The 26,370-nt window shown below is 43.5% G+C and overlaps 3 protein-coding genes across 3 annotated transcripts; 2 read left to right on the forward strand and 1 right to left on the reverse strand.

The window, feature by feature from the left end:
* Nucleotides 1–1,068: 1,068 nt before the first annotated feature.
* Nucleotides 1,069–5,023, forward strand: LOC136464360 (rhamnogalacturonan I rhamnosyltransferase 1-like). Its single transcript, XM_066463319.1, has 8 exons — nucleotides 1,069–1,934; nucleotides 2,720–2,787; nucleotides 2,889–2,977; nucleotides 3,092–3,257; nucleotides 3,358–3,620; nucleotides 3,745–3,949; nucleotides 4,068–4,225; nucleotides 4,404–5,023. The coding sequence occupies exons 1-8, from the start codon at nucleotides 1,640–1,642 to the stop codon at nucleotides 4,645–4,647; spliced, it is 1,488 nt and encodes a 495-aa protein (XP_066319416.1). The 5' UTR covers nucleotides 1,069–1,639; the 3' UTR covers nucleotides 4,648–5,023.
* A 15,640-nt stretch (nucleotides 5,024–20,663) lies between these two features.
* On the forward strand, nucleotides 20,664–21,752 carry LOC136464362 (protein TIC 20-v, chloroplastic-like). Its single transcript, XM_066463321.1, has one exon. It carries the CDS (start codon nucleotides 20,832–20,834, stop codon nucleotides 21,480–21,482), a length of 651 nt encoding a protein of 216 aa, XP_066319418.1. The 5' UTR covers nucleotides 20,664–20,831; the 3' UTR covers nucleotides 21,483–21,752.
* Nucleotides 21,753–21,895: 143 nt separating this feature from the next.
* Nucleotides 21,896–24,827, reverse strand: LOC136464361 (transcription factor BIM2-like). The gene is made up of 11 exons (XM_066463320.1): nucleotides 24,598–24,827; nucleotides 24,378–24,455; nucleotides 23,944–24,306; nucleotides 23,734–23,854; nucleotides 23,424–23,493; nucleotides 23,065–23,157; nucleotides 22,896–22,934; nucleotides 22,596–22,773; nucleotides 22,359–22,494; nucleotides 22,150–22,276; nucleotides 21,896–22,027 (listed from the first exon to the last, which is right to left on the reverse strand). The coding sequence occupies exons 1-11, from the start codon at nucleotides 24,611–24,613 to the stop codon at nucleotides 21,968–21,970; spliced, it is 1,281 nt and encodes a 426-aa protein (XP_066319417.1). The 5' UTR covers nucleotides 24,614–24,827; the 3' UTR covers nucleotides 21,896–21,967.
* Nucleotides 24,828–26,370: the final 1,543 nt, after the last annotated feature.

The raw sequence follows: 26,370 nt of genomic DNA on the forward strand, positions 1-26,370 counted from the left end.
AGTTTTTTTATTAGCATCCGAAAAACTTTTCCGACATCCCAAAACATACGTCAAAAATTTTCATTTCACGAACTAAACAGCCTAAGGCAACTGAACTGAACGCATCCGGGCACACGCCGTCAGTTCCATTGCTGTTTGATTGACTTGAGAGTCAAGAGGCACGGAGAGACTCGAGCACACCACGACGCCCTTCTGCCATTTTGCTCGGTTCCTCTACGCTTTACACGTGCCTTAAATTCCTGCGTGATCCAGCCGAAAAGCGATGGCAGTTTTAATCCAGAAAGGATTAAGGCCGTCACAGCTGGGCAGTTGTCTGTGCAAAGCACAACGTCAATGTGATCTGTCAGTTACCTTACACCTGTCCCTTTAAAGCAGCGGACGCCATGCATGTGAAAAAGTGAAACCTCTTAACAAGGGCGCGGGGTGAAGGTGCCCACCTGTATTGCCTCCGACTCCGAGCAAGGTAATTAGCCATGAAATAAGTGTTATACCTGTACGAAAAAAAGATATTATGTTTACGTCGTACTAGATGCTTTGCGATGCCGATCTTTTATTTCGTAGAAGTGAAGGAGACACAAAAAGGTGAAACGGGTCATAGATCAGAATAATAGCATCAGAACTTGACAAGTGTCGTCTTGTTCCATTACCTTTCGCCTCTTACTTGTCCACACCACACGACGTCGGGCGACCGGTATCTATCTCGGTTACTCGCTAACTTATCCACACGACACGTGTTCGTTCAATCCCCCGGTTCTCTCCCCAACGCCTGTCCGGTGGGCCCGGGACAAGATCCAACGGCGTACCCCGCCACCAGTGTCACCACTCACGTGGACTATCGCCGGCACACGGCGCTCCGCTCCGCTCCGCTCCCCGGCCCGGCCGCGTTAACTCTCACGCGCACCACCATCTCGGCCGTGCCAGACGCCTCGACTGCCGCTCCTCGCGATCTCGGCCGTCCACGCGTACCACACGCCCCGGGCAGGTTAATCGGACACGTCCGCCGGGTAATAACAGCGCCACCGACGCGGCGGCGGAGGTCCAAAAATAACTTCACTTCCCCACGCGAATCGCTCCGCCTCCTGCCTCCACACGCACGCACGCCCACTCCTCCCCTGCTTGGCTTCCGAGGACCCCGGGATCCGCCCGCTCCCCGCCGACGCCCCGCAGCAGCCATTTTCCCCTGCTTGCGGCTGCTCGCCACCTCTCCTGCTATCGGCGCGGCGTGAGACGAAGGCAGCGTCGTTTGGTGCCGTGTCGGGGTTCACCAACCGGAGAGGCGGAGAATTGGCTGCAAAAGGAAGGTGATAAGGCGGGTCGCCCCAGAATTGGCAATAACTGCTGGATTGCTGCTGGAGGCGCTCAATTCCGCGTCCGGTTGGGATTTGCCTGATTTCGTGTCGATGCGGGGCTCTCATTGCCTCATTGGGCGCTCGAGCGCGCGTTTATATAGCGCATTGGCGGTGGCTTCTCGCCGTCCGTGGTTGTGGGTGGAGCACCGAGCACCTGTCGCCGTGCTCATGATGCATTGAGTGGAGGCGAGGCGATCCCAGCTGATGTTCCAGGTGGTTGTTTTACGTGCGCTGGTGAAGATGCCTCGCGGGGAGGCTCTGGCTCTTTGATCGCGCGGGAGCCTCGCTCGATGGTGTGCAAGGCGGCAATGGGGATCAAGGCGCTGGAGAAGCTCAAGTGCCCGTCTTCGGTGGCCGCCGCGGCGCGGTCCAGCTTGAAGCTGTGGATGCTGCGGGCCACCACGACGGTGTTGCTCTGGACCTGCGTCGTGCAGTTCACGGCGGTAGGGAACTCCTGGACCTGGGGACCTCGCGTGCTCAAGGGATGGCCGTCGTGCCGGACGGCGCGGGAGGCGGCCGCTGTCACCACCACGCGGCTTGCGATGCCGGAGCCCGTTGTGGAGAAGGCTCCGCTGCCACCGAAGAGTGAGCACTGCGGCTCTTCCTTTCATCGATTTCGTACGTTTCGGAATGTAAGCGCGAATTGTGTGCCTACGAAAATGCGTTTTTATGTTGAGCACTTTCTATTCAGATTTTGTGCATTGGCGGTTGCCACTCATTTGGTGGAACGGGATAACCTTACTGCCTTTTACTCTGTTAGGATTAGGATTCATGGTTTGAGAAAAAATGTGTACCAGGTTTTACATGTGAAGTTTTTTGATAGAAATTCTGGCTGCTGTTCGAAATCCTATGATGGTAATATGTTAATTAATTATTTCGAGAAAGGTGGGAAAGTAACAGTACCGACCTGTGATGGTAATATGTTAATTAATTATTTCCAGAAAGGTGGGAAAGTAACAGTGACAACCTTTGTTAGCTTGTACACTGAATTTATGGCTTATACTTTTCCTTTTTGGTACCAATCATGCATTTGAGTATTTAGTGTCGTTTCACCTTTCTCTTTCACCATGGTATCTAGGTATATGAACCACAAGGTGATGATGGCCTTAATTTGCACCAATGAGATACAATCATCATTTTTACTGTTTGATACATTTTCCATGAATATCTTTCACTTTATCGTAGTTTTTAATATAAATTGAGTTGACTATATGACTACCATTGTCAGTGAGCTGTGAGCCTCAACTATACCACAATATTGGCAGTATTATACTATTATGTTTATGATAATCTGGCTTGATGTGCATCAGAGCATGTGTTTCATTTCCTTGTTGAATTTCCTAATCTCGATGTTTTTAATGTTATGTTAGGAATTTATCGAAACAATGGTTATTTGATGGTTTCATGCAATGGTGGGCTTAATCAAATGCGAGCTGCTGTAAGAAACTTTTAGACTCTTCATGTAATCATTTGCTAAAGAAAGACAATTCTTTTTAGGACCTAACATCTAGCATCCTTGCCTTTGCCCTGTCGAATCAGATATGTGATATGGTTGTCATTGCAAGATCTTTGAATGTGACTTTAATAGTTCCTGAGTTGGATAAAACATCGTTTTGGAATGATCCAAGGTGTGTTTACTGTTGGCATTAAAGTTTCCTTGTCCCAGTTTCTTTCTTGAGTCATTGCTGGATGGATTTTATGCATATTCTTTGTGATAATATGCTTATGCATTTTGCCTCCAGTGAATTTCAGGATATATTTGATGTTGAACATTTGATAACCTCTCTTAGAGATGAGGTTCGCATACTTAGAGAATTGCCACCGAGGATAAAGCTAAGAGTGGGGCTAGGAAAGTTTCACTCAATGCCTCCTATTAGTTGGTCAGATATCTCATATTACCATAAGCAGGTTAGAGATGTCTTATGTCACGTGTCCTTATCCAATCCATAGAATGTTTACCATCTGGTAAAATGCTGATACATTTCTACCTCTGATTCGGAAATACAAGGTACTCCATCTTAATAAAACTGATGCTAGGCTTGCTAATAATGGTCTGCCTCTGGAGATCCAGAGACTGCATTGCCGGGTGAATTATTCTGCACTTAAATTTACATCCCAAATTGAAGAGTTAGGGAGGAGAGTAATTAGAATGCTTCGCCAAAATGGCCCCTTCTTAGTTCTTCATTTACGATATGAGATGGATATGCTTGCCTTCTCTGGCTGTACTCAAGGTTGCACTCCTAAAGAAACCGAGGAGCTTACTAGGATGAGGTAAAATTCTTCTGCTTTGCCATATATTCCAGTCTCTTGGTTCATATCACCTTTTGATGTCTTGTTAATGCATACATAATGTCTGGTCTTTCTCATACTGACACTGCAGTTACTCACACTTCAGGTATGCTTACCCATGGTGGAAAGAGAAAGTAATAAACTCTTTTGTGAAAAGAAAAGATGGCCTTTGCCCTTTGACGCCAGAGGAGGTTGCTCTTGTTCTTAAAGCATTGGATATTGACAAAAGTATGCAAATCTATATTGCAGCTGGGGAAATATATGGTGGAAAACGCAGAATGGCTTCTCTTACCTCGGCTTACCCTAACGTGGTATGGACCAAACGACTAAATTCACTTGTGACACCTCTGCTGTATTGTGCTGTCATCTATCAGTGTGGCTCTTTCCTGTTTTCACTGATGTTTTTTTTTTTCTGACAATGATGTGTAGGTGAGAAAGGAGACACTTCTGGAACCTTCTGATCTCATGTTCTTTCAGAACCATTCATCGCAAATGGCTGCACTGGATTACTTGGTATCACTGGAAAGTGATATATTTGTTCCCACATATGATGGCAACATGGCTAAAGTTGTCGAAGGACACCGGAGGTATCTATTATCTCAACTTAATCTGTTCTTGAACGAACTGGATATTAGAGTTCATCCATGTCAGTCCATAATATTTATGCTGAAGATTTGCACTATGTTTTTCATCGAGTAATTTCTGCATCAGAAGTACTCACCTGTAGAAAAACTGTAACATGTCGAGTGCTATTTGTTGGTACAGGTACATGGGCTTCAAGAAAACAATCCTGTTGGATAGAAAACTTATAGTTGAGCTGGTAGATCAGTATACCAGTGGATCTTTGCGGTGGGATGAGTTTGCTTCATTGATCAAGGCTGTCCATTCCAACCGTATGGGATCAGCAGCCACCAGGCCAGCGATCCCTGACAGGCCCAAGGAAGAGGACTACTTCTATGCCAACCCTCAAGAATGCTTGCAAGATCCCAATATGTTGCAAACATTGTGAGCTTGTCACTTGTCAGCGCTCTTGCCATTCTTTTTGCAACTTGGCATGGGCTGAACCTAAGAAGATTCATCATATCTTCTGAACCTGGCAAATGAATGGCATGCTTTTGTTAGCCGTCCAGAGCCATGGAGAAGGGCTGTGTCACCTGTGAACGGGTTCTGAAACAAGAAAGGTGGATGTTTGACTTGAATGTAGTTGGTACATAGGTGATAGGCAATGATTGAATGAAGGCAAATTATTCTGTGGGTTAAACCAGCAAAAAAAGAGAGAGCTGATGCTCATGTACGAGACAGTAGTATAGATGGTGCAGCAAGTCCCAAAAGTCATCTTTGTAAGGAAGGAAATTGCTATTGTGTTCAGAAAAGCATATATATGTGCCAACATTTCGATACGTAACTCTGTCAACTTTCCTCCTCCAGTCCTTAAGAACTGTCAGTTCAGTTAAAATTTTACGCTCTTCGAGCAGATCCGTTTGCTAAATTAAAGGCGCATCTCGCTTTCAGTGATGATTAGGATACAATTGGCCTTGATGCGCGATCAGTTCTGGGGGCGTGGGAGAGGTTAACTGGACGTGCCACGCCTCGCCATTGTCTTGTCGCAGGACACCGTCAGCAGTGGTGAATATCCAGCCGCCCGCGTCGCTCGTGAGATCCGACCTGGGGTTGCTAAGATTAACCAAGCCTAAGAAACAATATATACAGTCTCCTACAACTAAAAAAATGGATATTTTTTTATGCGACATTTATTTTGGTTCGTCCGTCTGCCCACGCCTGCGATCCCACGACATCTTCCGCATGCTGTGTCCTTTGGTGTGAAGAAAACACGAAAAGTCTTGACCTTGATTTGCATGCGCTACAAATACGGAAAGTCTTCACCCTGATTTGCATGCGCTATAAACACAGAAAGTCTTGACCCTAATTGCCTTAAACAAGGAAAATGATCACCCACGTCTCATGCTCGATCATACCGCCCTCGTACCATAAATATGAAATTCTTGACCCTGATTTGCATGCGCTACAAACACGGAAGACCATCGTCGCTCGTCGATGCACGATCAAACGCGTCTTCTTGGTAGGACTCAAGCGCGTCACTGGTCGCTGCACGGAGACGATCGTCGTGCGCCCCATTCCTCAAGCCCTTGCACGATCGAGCCACCCCTACTTCTTTCTCGTCGTGTAGTGGAGAAGCAACAACAATGGATCATCCACCATCTGCCTACCAGTGGATGCACCTGTGGCTACATCATCGATCGCCGCAAGGTCGCCGCAAGATCACCTCCCCGTGCGATCTCCCCTCCACGACCTGCTCCATCGTCTGGTCTGTGCACCCGCGCCGTCATCCTTCCTGTGCGCCACGTACACTGCCGCCTCCACGACGTCGCGCCGTCGTCCTCGCCGTTCGCCCGCATCGTGCACCTAGAAACACCGCCGCCTCCACGACGTCCGCGCCGTAGTCCTTGTCGTTCGCCCACGCCATGCACCCGGGCCGTCGTCCTCGGCTACCGCACCGCTACCTCGACACCACCTGAGTCGTGCACCTGAGCCGTCGTCTTCGCATATGTAGACCGATTGACGTCACCCGTCCTCCACACAACCATAGTTTATGATACAGCAGACATTCTTGTTATATCTCCTACAACTAAAAAGAACAAAGTGTGGACACCGTTTTGGTGCGACAATTGCCTTGGTTTGTCCGTCTGCCACCCCATGCGATCGATCCCACCTCCCACGTTGTCCAACGGGCGAGCGAGAAAAGAAAAGACGCGATAGAAAAAGAAACTGTCATCCCTACGATCCCCGCCTGTTTTGAAGGAAACAAATCGATCACTTGAGGCCACATGTATGAAAGAAAACAATAATCATGCATGGAAGAAAATAATAATCATGCATGAAAGAAAACAATAATCATGCATGGAAGAAACATCAGTGGTGCAAAATAAAAAATATGCAGGTTATACATGGTGAGACTGGTGAACCTTCTGCAATTTTCTAAACGAATATTCCCACCATTAGTATATAGGTCCATTCTCCTGCGTTTCTTCGTACTCCCATTAGCATATAATATGAAAGTATTGTTGTGTTCATCACCACTTCCAGTTGACTACTCCCATTAACATATACTTCATCTACCCCAAAATATAAGTCGTTATGGGATGCATGCAGGTCAAACTTTCTCAACTTTGACTAGGTTTGTAAAAAATACATGCAACATTTATATCTCTAAATAAGTTTATTATGTAAATATATTCAATGTTCTATGTAATGATACTAATTATGTATTATAAATATTAATATTCTTTTATATATAATTGATCGAAGTTAAAAAAAAATAACTTCTCGGGAAGCGAGAATGAATTCTATTTTAGGATATGGGGAGTATATGAAAGCAGTGTTGAAAATATTTTAATAATCAAGTTCGTCTCTGTCTGATTGGTAAGCTTAGATATCATAATGGCATCAAAAAATTCGACTCTCATGGACACCCTCATGGATCAGTGCAAAGCATCCCAATCCTACAACATACACAAATGACAACCTTAAAGTTATGATATTTTCAAAGGGTGGACAATAAATACCATCTTAGACGTTATGGCATTAGAGTATATACGTGCAGACACATAGGCATCGTGGTACAAGTGAGCAGCCAGCAGGAGTCAAGAGTCAGGGGTGTTTGGATCCTAGGACTAAACTTTAGTCCCTGTCATATTGAATTTTTTAGATATCAATTAGGAGGACTAAATATGAGCTAATTATAAAACTAATTACATAAGTTGTGGCTAATTCGCTTGCTAGCGTCGTGTACAGTATGGTATGGAGATGTGGTGGAACTTATTCGTGGATTTATTGGCGCACGAAAGAAATGGATATCGAAAATCTCTTCCTACCGGTATAAAAAATGATCTTAGCCACATCACAGAAAGATCTACACAGTAGAGTTTATGAGCCACGACGCCATGCTCTCTGTGACCGTTGAAAGATCCTAATGGCTAGAGCGGGAGGGGAATGAATAGCCTAATAAAAATTTCTACAACAACACTTAACCAAATGGTTAGATAATTATGAGGCGAAGCAAGTGTTGCGCTAGCCTACTCAAAATACAAGCCACCTACCACAATTCTAGTTTAGATAGTGTCAATTCACATAAGAGCAATGACACTACCCTATGTTAGGGTGCTCTCAAAGGCTAACTAAAGAGCCACACCAATCAAGCATGCAAGCTCTCACAACTAGCTACACTAAAGAGCTAGTCAACTAGTTTACAGTAAAGTAAAGAGAGTGATCAAGAGGGTTATACCACCGTGTAGATGAATAAACCAATCAATCACAAAGATAAATAATAATGATGACCAATCACCTCGGAATCAATGATGAACACAATGATTTTTACCGAGGTTCACTTGCTTGCCGACAAGCTAGTCCTCTTTGTGGCGATTCACTCACTTGGAGGTTCACGCACTAATTGGCTTCACACGCCAAACCCTCAATAGGGTGCCGCACAACCAACACAAGATGAGGATCACACAAGCCACGAGCAATCCACTAGAGTATCTTTTGGCGCTCCGCTGGGGAAAGGTCAAGAACCCCTCACAATCACCACGATCGGAGTCGGAGACAATCACCACTCTCCGCTCAACGATCCTCACTGCTCTAAGCCGTCTAGGTGGCGGCAACCACCAAGAGTAACAACTGAAATCCGTAGTGAAACAGAAACACCAAGTGCCTCTAGAAGCAATCACTCAAGCAATGCACTTGGATCACTCCCAATCTCACTAAGATGATGAATCAATGATGGAAATGAGTGGGAGGGCTTTGGCTATGCTCACAAGGTTGCTATGTCAATGAAAATGGCCAAAGATGTGAGCCATAGCTGAACATGGGGCTTAAATAGAAGCCCCCACGAAATAGAGCCGTTGTACTCCTTCACTGGGCACACTGCGCTCTGACCGGACGCTCCGGTCTTACTGACCGGACGCTGCTCCTCAGCGTCCGGTCGCTCGATGGCGGCCACGTGTCCTGACTTCAACGGTCATCTGCCTTGACCGGACACTACGCCTGAGTTGACTGGACGCTAGAGCCTCAGAGTCCGGTCGTTTCCAGTAAGCTCCCCAAGGCATATTTCTTCAACCGGACGCGTCCGGTCCACCTTGACCGGACACAGTCCAACGTCTAGTGATTAACCCTAGGTACTGTACCCCCAGTCAACGTGACCGGACACAGCCAGTCAGCGTCCGATGCTTTTGGATCCAGCATCCGGTCAGTTGATCGACGCCAGCATCTCCTCTATTTTCACTTCTAACTTCTTCACCCTTGCTTCAATGTGCCAACCATCAAGTGTATCACCTTGTGCACATGTGTTAGCATATTTTCACAAATATTATCAAGGGTGTTAGCACTCCACTAGATCCTAAATGCATAAAAAATGAGTTAGAGCATCTAGTGGCACTTTGATAAACGCATTCGGATACGAGTTTCACCCCTCTTAATAGTATAGCTATCAAACCTAAATGTGATCACACCCTCTAAGTGTCTTGATCACCAAAACAAAATAGCTCCTACAAATTATACCTTTGCCTTGAGCTTTTTGTTTTTCTCTTTCTTCTTTTCAAGTTTAAGCCCTTGATCATCGCCATGTCATCACCATTGTCATGTTATGATCTTCATTGGCTTCTCCACTTGAAGTGTGCTACCTATCACATGATCACTTGATAAACTAGGTTAGCACTTAGGGTTTCATCAATTCACCAAAACCAAACTAGAGCTTTCAATCTCCCCCTTTTTGGTAATTGATGACAACACTTACACAAAGATATGAATTGAAATTCAATTGAATTCATGTTGCTTACCCAAGCATATTTACCATGTGTAAAAGAATATGGACAAGTTTTATGAACCCCAAATGGTAGCAATTGCTCTCCCTACATATGTGCTAAGAGTTTGGATTATAGCTTGCACATATGCTTAGATAGGAAATGTAGGAGTCAATGTCTACCATATGATGCTAAGGTATAAAAGATGGACCTTTGAAGCGTGATACCAATCAGAGTGTACCAATATACCATCCTTAGCACCATGGTTAGTTCTATATCACTTGGAAACTTACTTTAGAAAGATACCACTTGTAAAGACTTACTTAGAAATGAAAGTTATTTAGTGATTTTATTTCATCATTCAATCTTATAACTAACATTCATCACACAAGCATAGATGTGTAAATTTAATACTTATGCCATGCAAGCAAACATATGAAATGCACATTCAAATGCACTATATAAGTTCATGAGCTTGCTCCCCCTACTTGTGTGCTCAAAATTTTATTTGATCCCTTTCCTTTTTCATATCTCTCCCTTATCTTTCATATCTCTCCCTTATCTTTGTTTCTTTCTCTCCCCCTTGTTTCTCTTTCTCCCTTATCTTTGTTTCTCTCCCCCTTTGTCATCAATGACCACAAAGGTTCTAAATGTAGATAGTATTACTTGTAGGGTCGAGATTATCAATGTCAATCAATGGGGTGAGGATCATTTTCCCAAATTTGGTTCAAACTAGATTATTTACCAAAGATATTTAACTCGGTTTGATCCAAGGACAAGCTTCTTCACACCTCCAAATAAGGGTTATCTTGTATCATATTGAGTTAAACACTTATAGTTTATTTTCTAGATTAAACACTAGGTTTACAAGCCCACAAATATGTCATATGCTATCACTAGATCATGTCAAGCATAGAAGCAATAGTGATACCATATAAATATTAAATTAATTTGATTTTCATGAATGAGCCTAATAAAATAGAACCACTTGAAAGGTCCTAATAAGATTGAAAATATGACTAGATGCACTAAACATGTCCTTAGCAAGGATGTATGCCATGTCAATCAACTTTTACCTTAGATTGCTTGAAGGAGAGGCATGTTATGTAAATGGAGGGGTGCATCAACACATATTTGAGAAATTCAATATGTTCAACTCATTCCTTATCTTGTAAAACATTTTCTCATCCAATGGCTTGGTGAATATATCGGCAAGTTGATCTTCGGTGCCTACACTCTCAATGCAAATGTCCCCTTTTTGTTGGTGATCTCTTATGAAATGGTGGTGGACATCAATGTGCTTTGTTCTTACATGTTGAACCGGATTGTTGGTTAGCTTGATTGCACTCTCATTATCACATAGCAATGGCACTTTCTTGAACTTGATTCCAAAATCACTCAAAGTGGCCTTCATCCAAAGTATTTGTGCACAATAACTACCGACGGATATGTATTCGGCTTTGGCGGTTGATAATGCAATACTATTTTGCTTCTTTGATGACCATAAAACAAGTGATCTTCCCAACAATTGACATGTGCCCGAGGTGCTCTTCCTTTCAATCTTGCATCCCGCATAATCCGAGTTGGAGTAACCAACTAGCTCAAACTTTGCTCCTTTGGGATACTACAAACCAATATTTGGTGTATGCTTCAAGTACATCAATATCCTCTTTGTAGCCTTCAAATGACTTTCTCTTGGTGAGGCTTGAAATCTTGCACACGTGCATACACTAAACATTACATCCGGCCTTGATGCGGTCACATAGAGTAGGCTTTCAATCATAGACCGATACAACTTTTGATCCACCATGTTTCCACTTGCATCACAATCCAAGTTGCCATTGGTTCCCATTGGTGTGCTAATGACTTTGCTATCAATCATGCCAAATTTCTTGATCATGTCCTTGATGTACTTGCCTTGACTCATAAAAGTACCATTCTTCAATTGCTTGATTTGAAGACCAAGGAAGTAACTCAATTCTCCAATCATGGACATCTCAAACTCATTAGCCATCATCTTTCCAAACTCATCACAAAATTCTTGATTGGTTGATCCAAATATGATGTCATCTACATAGATTTGCAATACAAATAGATCTTTTCCAATCTTCTTGATGAAAAGAGTGGTGTCAACCTTGCCCATTGTGAACCCTTTATAGAGTAGAAAATCCCTCAATCTTTCATACCATGCTCTAGGTGCTTGCTTTAAGCCATACAATGCTTTCTTTAACTTGTACATATGGTTGGGCTTCTTGTCATCTTCAAAACCGAGAGGTTGCTCAATATATACTTCTTTATTGATATAACCGTTGAGAAATGCACTCTTAACATCCATTTGATAGAGCTTGATGTTGTGAGCACAAGCATAGGCTAGCAAGATTGTTATTGCTTCCAATCTAGCAACTAGGGCATATGTTTCTTCAAAGTCAAGACCTTCAATTTATGTATAGCCTTGTGCTACCAATCTTGCTTTGTTCCTTACAACTATCCCATCTTAATCTTGTTTGTTTCTAAAGACCCATTTGGTTCCAATCACATTGTATCCCTTTGGTCTTTCTACCAACTCACATACTTGATTTCTTGTGAAGTTGTTCAATTCTTCATGCATAGCATTCACCCAATCAACATCCCTCAAAGCTTCATCTATCTTCTTCGGTTCAATGGATGACATAAATAAGAAGTGTTCACAAAATGATGCCAATCTTGATCTTATTTGTACACCTCTTGAAATATCACCAATGATAGTGTCTAATGGATGATCTCTTGCAATACTTGTTGGTTGGAGCAATGGAACTTGATTGCTTGCACTTGCTAGATCATTGGGTTGAGATGATGTACTAGCCACTTGATCTTGATCAATGTCATGAGAGTCACTTGCACTAGCTTGATTTGTATCATCTTGCTCATTTAAGTTAGAGAGTACTTACACTTGATCATCTTCATCATCAATCACTTGCCTAGGCCTCAATTTACCAATATCCATATTCTTCATGGCATTTGAAAGTTGAATGTCTCTAACATCTTCCAAGTTCTCATTCTCTTCTTGTGAACCCTTGGTTTCATCAAATTCAACATCATAAACTTCCTCAAGAGTACCACTATCCAAATTCCAAACTCTATATGCTTTGCTTGTAGTGGAATAACCAAGTAGGAATCATTCATCATATTTCTTATCAAACTTGCCCAATCTTGTGCCTTTCTTCAAGATATAACATTTGCAACCAAAGACCCGAAAATATACAATGTTGGACTTTCTACCATTCAAGAGCTCATATGGTGTCTTTTCTTTCAATCGGTGACAATAAAGGCGGTTGCTACAATAGCAAGCCGTGTTGATAGCTTTGGCCCAAAAAGATTGACTCACATTGTACTCACTAAGCATAGACATTGCCATATCAATGAGTGTTCTATTCTTTCTCTCAACAAGGCCATTAGATTGAGGTGTGTACTTGGTCAAGAATTGATGTCTAATTCTAAATTCATCACACAACTCATCAATTCTAGTGTTCTTGAACTCACTACTATTGTCACTTCTAACTCTCTTAATGATTGTTTCAAACTCATTGTGAATGCCTTTGACAAATAATTTGAATATTGCAAATACATCACTTTTGTCCACTAGAAAGAATACCCATATGTATTTAGTGTAGTCATCCACTATCACAAATCCATATTTATTACCACCGATACTAGTGTATTGTGTTGGCCCAAACAAATTCATGTGCAATAACTCAAATGCTTTACTAGTGCTCATCATGCTTTTCTTAGGATGGGTGTTTCCAACTTGTTTGTCGGCTTGACAAGAGCTACAAAGCTTATCCTTTTCAAACACAACATCTTTCAAGTCTTTAACTAAGTCATGCTTAACCAATCTATTCAATTGTTTCATTCCAACATGACCAAGCCTTCTATGCCATAACCAACCCATGCCAGACTTAGTGAACAAGAATGTAGATAATCTAGCTTTACTAGTATTGAAATCAACCAAGTATAGATTCTCATATCTAAAGTCTTTGAAGATCAAGTTAGAGCCATCTACACTTATGATTTCTATATCATCTACCCCAAATATGCATTTGAATCCAAGATCACACAATTGAGCCACAGATAGCAAATTGAAGTTCAAGCTCTCTACTAGCAACTCATTGGATATGCTCATGTCATTGGATATTGCAATCTTACCAAGCCCCTTGACCTTGCCTTTGCCATTGTCACCAAATGTGATACTATCATAACCATCATTGCCATTGGTGTTGATTGAGTTGAACATTCTTGCATCACCGGTCATATGTTGAGTGCACCCACTATCAAGAACCCAATGCCTTCCTGCGGCTTTGTAATTAACCTACAAAATAAGATCAATTCTTTTTAGGTACCCAAATTTGCTTGGGTCCTTGAAGGTTAGTAACCAAGCTCTTTGGCACGCAAATGACTTTCTTCTTTAAGCCCATCCATGGTTTGCCAATGAACTTAGCCTTTATACTATTTGTACCCTTAACAAGCATATAGGAAGAATTAAGCTTAATAGAGGATACATTAGCATTTTTGCTTTTGTTGGTGCATTCATGCTCTCTATGACCAACTTACTTGCAACTAGTGCAAAACCGACCATTGTTCTTCACAAAACTTGTCTTGTGAGGAGCAAAGACCGCCTTACCTTTCTTGAGGGTATAGCCCAATTCCTCTTTGTAGAGAGAAGCTCTTTGGCTACCCAAGGCCATAAGCAAGCGGTTCTCACCACCATAAGCCTTAGCCAAGGTGTGAGTGAGCTTAGTTACCTCCTTCTTGAGGTTTTCATTCTCAACCACTAGTGAGGTATCACAAGTGAGACCATCACTACTAGATGAGGTGGAAGTGGAAGTGCTACAAGAAGGGTTAGTAGGAGTAATAATGATAGGCATAGATAGTGATGTATCAATTAGATCACAAGTTAAACCTACATTACAAGTTTCGACATGCTTCTTTTTATTTTGCTCATCGAGTAGAGAGGAATGAGCCTTTTCAAGCTTTTTGTGAGCCTTGCAAATATTCTCATGGGCATCCTTTTGCCTCTCATGAGATGCATTGAGCTCATCAAATGCTTACTTAAGGGCTTTTAGTTTCTTTCGTAAGCTTTTGCATTCCCTTCTTGAGATGTCAAAGTGTTCTCTAGCATTTTCTAGCATGTCAATTAATTCATCTTTAGTAGATTCATCATCATCATTATCACTATCACTATCATGTTCATTTTCACTTCCATCATCACAAGTTTGTACCTTAGTGGCCTTAGCCATGAAGCATGATGGATAGTCGAAGAGAGAAGGCTTCTCATTAATTGCTATACTTGCAAGAACCTTCTTCTTGGTGGTCTTGTGATCATCACTATCATCATCATCATCACTTGAGGAAGCATCACTATCCCAAGTGACCACATATGATCCACCCTTCTTCTTGAAGAATGTCTTGCCCTTCTTCTCCTTCATTTCTTTCTTGTCATTCTTCTTGTTCTTCTTGTCATCATCATTGTCGCTATTATATGGGCATTGAGCAACAAGATGATCTTTGCTTCCACACTTGAAGCATCTTCTTGACTCATCTTTGTTTTTAGATAAAGACTTCTTTATTCTTGCACGGTAGCCTTTCTTCACCATGAACTTGCCAAACCTCTTGACAAAGAGAGCCATCTTCTCATCATCACTATCATCCCATGAATCATCATCCTCACTTGATGTTTCTTGCTTTGCTTTGCCCTTGGATGATGTGGCCTTGAATGCCACACTCTTCTTCTTGTCTTCCTTCTTCTCATCTTTCTTATCTCTCTTTTTTTTCTTTTCATCATTATCTCTATAGGCATCATCGGTCATGATATCTCCCAAGATTTGGTTTTGTGTCATTGTGTTCAAACCGGTCCTCACTAGTAAGGTGACCAACATGCCGAATCTTGCGGGCAAGCATCTCAAGAACTTATTGGAGAAGTCCTTGTCCTCTATCTTCTCACCAAGTGCTTTGAGATCATTGACAATCACTTCCATCCGATGGAACATGTCCGGCACACTCTCATCTTCCTTCATCTTGAAGCTTGCAAACTTCTCTTTGAGAATATATGCCTTTGCACCCTTCACGGCTTGAGTGCCCTCAAATGATTCTTCTAATTTCTTCCAAGCTTCATGAGCCATCTCAATATTTTTGATTTTCTCAAATATTCTTACATCAATTGCATCATGAATGGCACTTAGAGCAATGTCATTGTTTTGGAGAAGCACTTCTTCGGCGGCAGTAGGATTTTCTGGATCACCAATCTCAATTTTGGTTTCTACCACATTCCACACCTTTCTATTGATTGACTTGATATGTGTGGTCATGTTTGACTTCTAATAAGAATAATTTGAGCCATCAAATTGGGGTGGCTTCTTGGTGTTGTTGATTTGAGCCATTTTAACACCGAAGGTTGTTAAGCCTTAAATAACGGTGACCTCGGCTCCGATACCACTTGAAAGGTCCTAATGGCTAGAGGGGGGGTGAATAGCCTAATAAAAATTTCTACAACAACACTTAACCAAATGGTTAGACAATTATGAGGCGAAGCAAGTGTTGCGCTAGCCTACTCAAAATGTAAGCCACCTACCACAATTCTAATTTAGATAGTGTTAATTCACACCAGAGCAATGACACTACCCTATGTTAGTGTGCTCTCAAAGGCTAACTAAAGAGCCACACCAACCAAGCATGCAAGCTCTCATAACTAGCTACACTAAAGAGCTTGTCAACTAGTTTACAGTAAAGTAAAGAGAGTGATCAAGAGGGTTATACCGCCGTATAGATGAATGAACCAATCAATCACGAAGATGAATAACAATGATGACCAATCACCTCGGAATCAATGATGAACACAATGATTTTTACCGAGGTTCACTTGCTTGCCGGCAAGCTAGTCCTCGTTGTGGCGATTCACTCACTTGGAGGTTCATGCGCTAATTGGCTTCACACGCTAAACCCTCAATAGGGTGCCACACAACCAACACAAGATGAGGATCATACAAGCCACGAGCAATCCACTAGAGTACCTTTTGGCGCTCCGCCGGAGAAAGGTCAAGAACCCCTCACAATCACCACGATCGGAGCCGAAGACAATCACCACTCTCCGCTCAATGATCCTCGCTACTCTAAGCCGTCTAGGTGGCGGCAACCACCAAGAGTAACAAGCGAAATTCGCAGCGAAACACGAACACCAAGTGCCTCTAGATGTAATCACTCAAGCAATGCACATGGATCACTCCCAATCTCACTAAGATGATGAATCAATGATAGAAATGAGTGGGAGGGCTTTGGCTATGCTCACAAGGTTGCTATGTCAATGAAAATGGTCAAAGATGTGAGCCACAGCCGGCCATGGGGCTTAAATAGAAGTCCCCACGAAATAGAGCCGTTGTACCCCTTTACTGGACACACTGCGCTCTGACCGGACGCTCCGGTCTTACTGACCGGACGCTGCTCCTCAGCGTCCGGTCGCCCGATGGCGGCCACATGTTCCGACTTCAACGGTCATCTGCCTTGACCGGACACTACGCCTGAGTTGATCGGACGCTAGAGCCTCAGAGTCCGGTCGTTTCTAGTAAGCTCCCCGAGGCGTATTTCTTCGACCAGACGCGTCCGATCCACCTTGACCGGACACAGTCCAGCGTCCGATGATTAATCCTAGGTACTGTACCCCAGTCAACGCGACCGGACGCAGCTAGTCAGCGTCCGGTGCTTTTGGATCCAGCGTCCGGTCAGTTGACCAACGCCAGCATCTCCTCTGTTTTCACTTCTAACTTCTTTACCCTTGCTCTAATGTGCCAACCACCAAGTGTATCATCTTGTGCACATGTGTTAGCATATTTTTACAAATATTATCAAGGGTGTTAGCACTCTACTAGATCCTAAATGCATATGAAATGAGTTAGAGCATCTAGTGGCACTTTGATAACCGCATTCTGATACGAGTTTCACCCCTCTTAATAGTACGGCTATTAAACCTAAATGTGATCACACCCTCTAAGTGTCTTGATCACAAAAACAAAATAGCTCCTACAAATTATACCTTTGCCTTGAGCTTTTTGTTTTTCTCTTTCTTCTTTTCAAGTTTAAGCCCTTGATGTCATCACCATTGTCATGTTATGATCTTCATTGGCTTCTCCACTTGAAGTGTGCTACCTATCTCATGATCACTTGATAAACTAGGTTAGCACTTAGGGTTTCATCAATTCATCAAAACCAAACTAGAGCTTTCAACCGTGTAAATTTCACGAACTTAGCTTTTTGGATTAAATGTAACTTTAACGTCGGTCATATACTTTTACAGTATTGTTATCTTATTGTACGATCCGTGCGTTTTTAGTACAAAAGTTTAGCTGTCCCGTAGCAACGCATGGACACGAACCTATTTGCATATATACTCGAACATGTGTGTACATGATTATATGAAGATGCAGCGAAACTTATTCATGGATTTATTGACGCATGAAAGAAATGGATATCGTAGAATTTTTTTTGCCGATATAAAATATTATCTTAGTCGTATCACGAAAAAGTCTATACAGTAAAGTTTGTGAGTCTGCGACGTCGCGCTTTCCGTGACTGTGTTAATTTCATGAACTTTGTTTTTTGAATTAAATGTCACTTTGATGTCGGTATTTAATTTAACAGTATTATTATTTTATCGTATGATTCATGTATTTTTAGTACAAAAATTTTTAGTTATGCTATAGCAATGAACGGGAACGCTAGCTAGTAATAAAGAAAAATGTAGTCCCCGTTTTGTCGGATCCGATGCGGCCTGGCTGGAACCACTTTCTAATCGATATGCGGCTATGCTAATGCCCATGAGGGCACGAGGCCATGAATCTAGAAAAAAACTTTGCTCTGGATTTCATGGATGCACTCGCTTAAATGGTCTTCCACACGCTGCACTTCAGGGCTTCAGGGGATGCGTATTCTCTATTCTGTACGATCGCCGTCGCGCGCTGTGATCATCAATGCGCCTCCGATCCCTAGATGCATTGAAGCTTGCGAGTTCGTGTTCCTTGTTTTCAGTGATGATTGATGTGGTAGGATAAAGAGGGTGTTTGGTGTCCATTCTAAATTTTAGTAGCTGTCCGATTGGATATTTAGACATATATACGAAGTATTAAATATAGACTAATTACGAAACTAATTGTATAGTTTGCGACTAATTTACGAGCCGAATCTTTTAAGCCTAATTAGTCTATGATTTGACAATGTTTTGCTACAGTAAACATATACTAATGACAGATTAATTAGACTTAAAAAAATCATCTCGTGAAGTACCGACGGATTATATAATTTATTTTTTATTAGTATTCGAACACCCTATGTAACATGCTCCCGACACACCTCCTAAATTTTAGTAGTTAGATCAAACAGCCCCTAAGTTTGACGCTACCTAAGAGCAACGAGTATAGTGCATGACTAGTAGTTGGGTCAGTGTGACGTGTGTTAGCGGTAGCCGGTAGGACTAAGCTTGAAGACAAACTTTGTATTAAAATTTATAGAGCTCGATGATCTACAATGCGTAGTTGATAAATTTTTTATTTTATAAATTATCAAGTACCAAAAATTAATTTTAAGTCCTCAAATCTTGAAGTTCAAAAATTTAAAAATTTCGAATGACCTTAGATGTTGACATTGGTCTATATAAAACCTGTAATTATTAAAGCAATCTATAATTTTATAGTTGATATTTTTTACCATTTAGAGTCCTAAATATTTATTAAATTTTCTAAGCTTTTAAAATTCAAAATTAGAATTTTCAAACTACTTAGGCCCTGTTCGGCTTACCCCATATTCGGTTTGTTCGACTTGTTTTTTTCAGCCGGAACAGTATTTTTCTCTCACAACAATTCAGCCAGAACAGTGTTTTTCAGCCAGTTTCAGCCAAGATTCAGCAAGCCGAACGGGGCCAAAGGTGTTAACATTCAAAGTTATAAATGTTAACATTCAAAGTTGTTTGAAAATTCAAATGTTTGAATTTTGGAATTTAAGAAAATAAAATAAATATTAGAACTCTAAATGACTAAATAAAAAAATATCAACTACAAACTTACAAAGTTATAAATCACATTAATATCTACAAACTTTTGTGTAAACCATGTCAACATCCAGGTTGTTCAAAAATTCTAGCTTTTGAGTTTAAAAAATGAGAATTCAAAAGAGTCTTTGGTGCTCTAAACAATTTTAGTTATAAATTTGTCAACTATAAAGTTGTAGATCTTATTAAAATCCATACTTTTGATATAAAATTCATCTTCAGCCAACTTCATATGTCAAAGTTATGATTTTTTATAACTATTAAAGGTTGGGTAGAATAGCTAGGGGCATAATAGACACTTTTGATTTCTCTTCCCCTTCCACTCTATTATTTCAATAGCTAAGCATCTACAAGAGTTTCAAAACACACACACGATCTTAATTTGTTGATAAGATTAAAAAAACTTGCTCTCCCTATCTCAACTCTCAATGTTTTCCGCACTTGGAAAAATCGACTCAATAGTGCGGAAATATACACGCGTGTATCGATAAGCCAATCTGGAGGTAGAAGGGCATTGGGGGGGGGGGGGGGGGGGGATAAAGAGCAGGATAGGGTTTTCAATGTAAATATACAAGAGGGAAAGAAAGTATACAGATGATTAGGATGATTTGAAAATAGTCCAAGATTACCGGTGCAAAATTGTCTTCTATATTTTAGGAGCGAGATTTTAGAAATGCCAAAGGAAGCCAACAAATGTGCTTCCAACTTTTTTTAGCCACTTGGAAAACTTATGGATTTAGCTATTGTTTCCGAAAAACTATTGAAGATGCTTAATTTCCATAATTGAAAAAAATTCTAGAAAAAGAAACAACGTTGTGCAGTGTGCCAATTTTCACCCAATCTTATTCACCCGAACACTGTTGGTCGGGCTCGGCCTCCCTTCTGGCCCATTACCATTAGTAATCTCCACCCCCGGGAGATTGGGCCTAACACAACGATTTTGTCTCCCGTATTGGAAAGGAAGGAAACGACCCGGCTTCCTGGACCTTCATCGCACAGACAGGCCCATATGGAGGTAGAGTGTAATCCATCTCGATCCGCACGACAGCGGGCCACGCTGCAAGACGCGAGCGTATGGCCGGCCGGCAAGGCGGCCCACGTGACACTCATCGCGCGTCGCCCACCCGCCCGTCCTTCCATCCCCCGGAGCTCCACAAAAATCTCCCCTCCCACCCGCGCGGAGGGGTCAGCAGCCAGCAGCCGCAGCCGCGCGGCGCCACTGCCCTCACCCAAACGCCTCGCCTTGGCCGCCCCCCCTCGCCGCACCCCACACGGCCACTCCCCGACCGCGCCGAGCAGAGAGAGGATCACATGGCATCCGCCGTTTCGCTTCTCCTCCTGTCGCCCCCGCGCCAGCTCCACCGCGACGGCACATCCCGCCTCCTCAGCACCCCGCACCGGCGGGTCCTCCTCGCCGCCCCCACCAACGCCACCCCTCGTCGGCTCCTCGCCGCCGCGCCGCGCGCCTCCAACAACAACGACAACAGCGGGGCCATGAAGGCGCCCGACCGCCTCGTGGCCGCGGTCGCCTACCTCTACCCGTTCCTCGACGGCACGCACCACGGCCGCTTCCTCCTCGCGCAGTTCCCTTTCTTCAGAGCGGTGCTCCGCCCGCTGGCCCCCGCGGCTCGGATCTTCCACTCATCGCCGCTCACGCCTTTCCTCCTCTTCCTCACGCTCTACTTCGCCGTCGTGCGGAACCAGCAGTCCTTCTCCCGCTTCGTCCGCTTCAATGCGATGCAGGCCGTCGTGCTCGACGTGCTGCTCATCTTCCCCGACCTGCTCGCGCAGTCGTTCGCGCCGCCCTCCGGTGGGGTTGGGTTCGAGGTCTTCCAGAGCATGGAGAGCACGGTCTTCCTCTTCCTGCTCGTCTCCTTGGTCTACGGCGGGGGCGCCTGCCTGCTGGGGAAGACGCCACGGCTGCCCATTGTCGCAGATGCAGCGGAGCGCCAGGTGATGTGATGTGACTACAATTCCTTTCCTTCGAATCATGCTGATGGAAAGGGAAAGGGGATCTGATGATATGCAGAAACATCGAATGGTTCCTTGGTGCTTGCAGCAAATCACAAGCTTAGTATAGTTTACAATTGCCTTGCTGTTTATATAGGTCTAGTTATCAATTGAATGGATGAACTGTGGGAGGTTGATACAATGACGTTGCAACCTAGTGTACTACCATATTTGTTGAATTGACAAATTTTGTGGGAGCAATACATGTACACTGTTTTACAATCTGAATTGCATTTACAAATGAGGAGGAATGTCTGAATCGGGGAGCTTTGTGACTACCCCTTCCCTCCCAAGCAGCTTCCTTTGTATCCAAATGGAAGCTTAGGTCAGTAACTGTGATTGCAATATAAATAAAAGAATTGCATCAATTGTGAATTTCATCGGCAAAGTCCTGGTCTATTGTCTCCATAGTTTGAATTTCAGTTTGAGGTAGAGATCTAGCTTCTTTCACACCGAAGCTTCTTGGTCACATGGATAGTATCTTCACATTCATGATCCTGTCAAGTGAGGGTAAAAAGAAGTGGTAAAGAAATGACTGATTCTGTGAATAAGCCATGACATAAGTCTAGCAACTTTGTTAACATTAACTCGCTGATATACTTTCATGTGCTATTATTACCTTCAAATCATCATGTATATTATTAGGTTCTGTTGCTCTTCTGTCCATACGGATCTCTACAGATATACTAGCTTGAGATGGGTCTACTCCCGACCTTTTTAGTGCTTGCGTCAATCTATTTAGTAGCCTGATGTAAATAATGTTTTCTTCTGTTAGTTGCAGATATAGCAAAATTATCATCGGTAAGCAACAGTAGTTTAGGAACAAACCCTTGAGAGTAAGCATCAGAAAGACTTTGAGTATCCTCATGGAGAGTTTGTTTCTCGTTCTTGCTCAGTGTTCTGTTGTCTGAATCAGAGGTTGACATGCTCAACCATGGTGGCTGTTTGCTAGGTATGTTGTTGTCTGCATTTTAAAGCTATTAGGCTTAGTAAATCAAGTTCTTGCCATGAGCTGTAGCAAGTGAAAGGCGGTAATGCAATGGAAGGGGGAAACTGGTAACTTACCTGCCCTGCTTTGTGCTGTGCTTGTTGGCTTTTGGGAGCAAATGTCGTTTGCACTAGCTTCCCTAGCGCTTTGTGCGTCAAAGAGAGCAGACGATGCCACTGTAGTTTGCTTGGAACCATACTGTTCTTTGTTCGTATCCTGTGTGGAAGCTGCTAATCCTCCTCCTTGGTTGATATTCTGCGAGACCATGAATAAGAACAAAGAAATTTGCTATCATTGAGATATCATGGGTTCCATACTGCCATGTGATATTTCCTTTTCTTTTTGAGGCGTGTGTGTGTGTGTGTGTGTGGAATTACCTCTGTGTTTTTCCAGCATGATCTGTAGTAAACTTTTGCCTAGCAAGGAAAAAAAATAGTGGGCAAGTGAGTTAAAATCCAAATGTAGCCTTTTTCGCGTTCTTGTAAAAGCTGTGCATGATTATTGTGTAGTATTGTGATGAACGTGGTAACGTGGCTATGTTAGTACCCATGGCATGGAGGAGTCCTCGTGATTCTTTTGTGGGTGTGCTGACTCGTACTTTTGGACCTTCTCTTGCAAGAACCTTATGTATTCAATAACCTGCGAGCAAAATGTTCCACATGCTAAAATACTTGCTGTAACGTGCTGATCAGGATTCCAGTTCTCCCCAGTTGCTGAGATTGTGTTACTTAGAAATCTTTTTTATCATTATTTTCATCCTAGTTCCTACTATGTGTTTTCATAGAATTGAACAAGGAGGATATTGCAACCAAAACTGGGATCAATAGGGGCATTTCAATGTTAAGTGCCTTATGAGATTTCTGGTTACCGGCTGACTGCCATGGGAAGGTTGGCGATCTATTTACCTCAAGAAGGAAAGATGCCTTGTCCCTCTTCTGATCACCGTGTGGCAGGAGTTCCCGAAGTACTTCGAGCCTAAACCAGAGCATACACACATACTTGTTAAAATACATTTCCCATATCGCATCTCATGTATCAGCTGTTCTGTTCGTCAAAATTCAAGATTTGTGTGTTGATGACAAGTTCATGTCATGATGTACATGCTGAGCAGGCAGCTGGCTCACTCAGTTTCACTATTTTCTGGCTAAATCTATTTTTAGTTTCTGATCTGCTCAATGCAATTCAAAAATGGAGATTCGACCTCAGCGAGCTTGCCTGTCATTTATCTTTGTCCTTCTCCGCTGCTCGGTAGCTGAGTGCTTGGATCTCGGTGTGCTGGGCCCCTGATCAGCGCTGCTGCCGCTGCTTCTGCTTCTCCCCTCCCCTCCTCTCGCGCCTGAACATGCAGGGCAGTGTAATAAAGGGTCTGAATTCTGAAATCCAAGAGAACAAAACAGCAGCATATGGAGTATATAGCAATTTTACCTCTGGATGTTTGGTCCATGCCAGAATCTTGCCACATTGTGGCCGGACCGCTGTGAGCCCTGGCTCCCGATTCTGTTCCCTGCGGCGGGCCCTCCGTTCTGGAAACCTGAACGGCAGGAGGAAAGGCGGCACCCCTGACGACGACGCCATGGCTAGCGGCTTCTCCCCTCGACGGAGTCGCAGATGCCACCTGCCTGATGCTGAACGTCCCGACGCCACCCGGTAAGACACGCTCCTCCGAGTCCGCCTCCAACCCCGACGACGGTGCCACACCGATCGCTCCGTCGCCTTCGCCGCCCCCGCGCCGCCTGCCCAGCTTCAGGGGCTTCAGTGAACTGTGCACCCCCAATTCGTACCCTGCAGCTGCAGTGAAATGGTTTTAGGTTTATTATGTAGTAAGTCGACGTGAATTATGAACCGAGACGCTTGCATACCTTGGGAGGAATGCTGCACCGGCGACGACGAGCCTCCTCCGGTGTGGAGCGACAGGAAATCGTGAGCTGGCTTCTCTCCTGCGGATCACGGGCACGTCAAATTCAGCGGAAGAGAGGGTGAAGGTAGAGAGGCCAGCTTAGCGGCGAGAGCAAGACGAAGAAAGGAACACGGCGAGCGAAGCCTCTAGCTAGCTCTGACGACATCCATTCAAGTCCGTACCTTGGAAGAGCTGCATTTTGGCACGCGCGCGGGCACGGGAACCGAGAGATCTCTGGCGCCTGCCTGCCTGCCTGCCGCTGCAGCAGAAAGATGGTGCCTGGATCTTGCTGCGTGCTGGCTACGCCCGACGGAATGTGTGGCGAATTCGGCTGTCGACTCCGCGGAGCTTATTATAGTCAGGTGGAGTGGAGGGAGCCAGGCCGGCCAGGTCAGGGGGATGAGATCGAAGATGGCCGAGTGGTAAGCCTGCTGTCTGTCAGTGTGTCTGATTGTGTCTTCAGTGTTTTTATCTTTCGAAAATTTGGAGTATCTTCGAAACTTTTATACCCGCGTGCGTCGCTACGGGACAGCACAATTTTTTTTACTAAAAACACATGTATCGCAGGATAAAATACTAATATTGTGAAATTAAATACTGACGTTAAAGTGACATTTAATCCAAATAGCAAAGTTCGTGAAATAAACACATTCACGGAGAGCGCGGCATCGCAGGCTCACCAACTCTACTGTATAGACCTTTCCGTGATGCGGCTAAGATAATGTTTTATATCAGTAGGAAGAAATCTCTGATATCCATTTCTTTCGTACGCCAATAAATCCACGAATAAGTTCCGCCGCATCTCCATATCATCCTGTACACATGCTCGAGTATATATGTAAATATTAATGCCTGTCACATGGGTAATACTGCGTGTCTTGAAAAATCTATCACAAAACCTAATAACAAAGTATGTTATACTCACTGTATAAATATGTGTGGCTTTAGGATATTCGGCTGATCGGGGTGGGGCAAGGACGACGGCGCGGGTGTGAACGACGACGACGAGCGAGGACGTTCTCGGCGGTTCTTCTGCTTCTCTGCGCTCCGTCAGCGGGCCTTCTCCTTCTCGGCACGGGCTTGCGGCGGCGGCACGGCTTCGCGGCGGGGAGGGTGAGCAGGCGGTGGCGTGGGCGAGCGCGGAGGCGCGAGGGAGAGGGATCGTGGGGACGGGGAGGGAACGTGATTGGACGCTAATTGTCAGGTGACATTTTCTAAGAATCACTGAGGTGGGGTCGGCAGGGAGTGGCATTTGGAGGGAAGGGGTCGCAGGGTTCGGCAAACGACCTGAGGGATTTTTTTCGCACAATAATGTTGTCCAACAAAATAATACAATGATGATTCAAGTTTGAACGTGTATGTCATTCTCACAAAAAAGCTCCTAGGTAGATGATACCAAATGTCTAAATTCCCTCATAATAAAGTGATACACTGAGATTTTAACTTGTTCTCATATAAGACAAATTCCATACCAACACCACTCTTCTTAACCCTATATCCACATGTTTGCATCTCTAACAGAGCTCCACCCTCACCACGCTCGTGTACTCATGTCTTAGTCTTGCTGCTGCCTTGCCATTGCAGGATTGCAATATGGACCTACTTAAGATGAAGGCAAAAAAAATTCGTTAGAGAAGGAACATCACATATGTTGTTGTGAGTTTAGAAACCTGTATTGTTACCTTTCTAACATTATGACAATACGAGAAATAGCCCCATGCATGATTTTATTTCAACATACCATACGGGGTAGCAAGCAAAAACATTTACAATGGGTACATGGCACAATATGCAAGTCCATTATATAGCGACTCCATTGCCAAATTAGGCATTAAAAACTAATTCTCAACTCAAACATATATCGAGCATGGTTTATAAACGTGGTTAAAACAGTATAGTGGCTCATTGGATGATTTCCTAGAGCCAACCGTGGTAAAGGGTGAAGGCGGTGCACT

This window comes from Miscanthus floridulus, chromosome 7, assembly GCF_019320115.1.
Source record: "Miscanthus floridulus cultivar M001 chromosome 7, ASM1932011v1, whole genome shotgun sequence".
In the NCBI taxonomy this organism is placed as follows: Eukaryota; Viridiplantae; Streptophyta; class Magnoliopsida; order Poales; family Poaceae; genus Miscanthus; species Miscanthus floridulus.

Bases quoted from the DNA above. Each gene is read 5' to 3' on its own strand.
- LOC136464360 (XM_066463319.1), top strand. From the start codon at position 1,640: ATGGTGTGCAAGGCGGCAATGGGGATCAAGGCGCTGGAGAAGCTCAAG. The intron at 2,788-2,888 runs GTAAGAAACTTT...CTGTCGAATCAG, and splicing joins TTAATCAAATGCGAGCTGCT to ATATGTGATATGGTTGTCAT. The intron at 2,978-3,091 runs GTGTGTTTACTG...TTTTGCCTCCAG, and splicing joins TCGTTTTGGAATGATCCAAG to TGAATTTCAGGATATATTTG.
- LOC136464361 (XM_066463320.1), bottom strand. The intron at 23,494-23,733 runs GCAAGCTCGCTG...GCTCTGGTTTAG, and splicing joins AGGACAAAGATAAATGACAG to GCTCGAAGTACTTCGGGAAC. The intron at 22,028-22,149 runs GTAATAATAGCA...CTCACTTGACAG, and splicing joins ATATACATGATGATTTGAAG to GATCATGAATGTGAAGATAC.
- LOC136464362 (XM_066463321.1), top strand. From the start codon at position 20,832: ATGGCATCCGCCGTTTCGCTTCTCCTCCTGTCGCCCCCGCGCCAGCTC.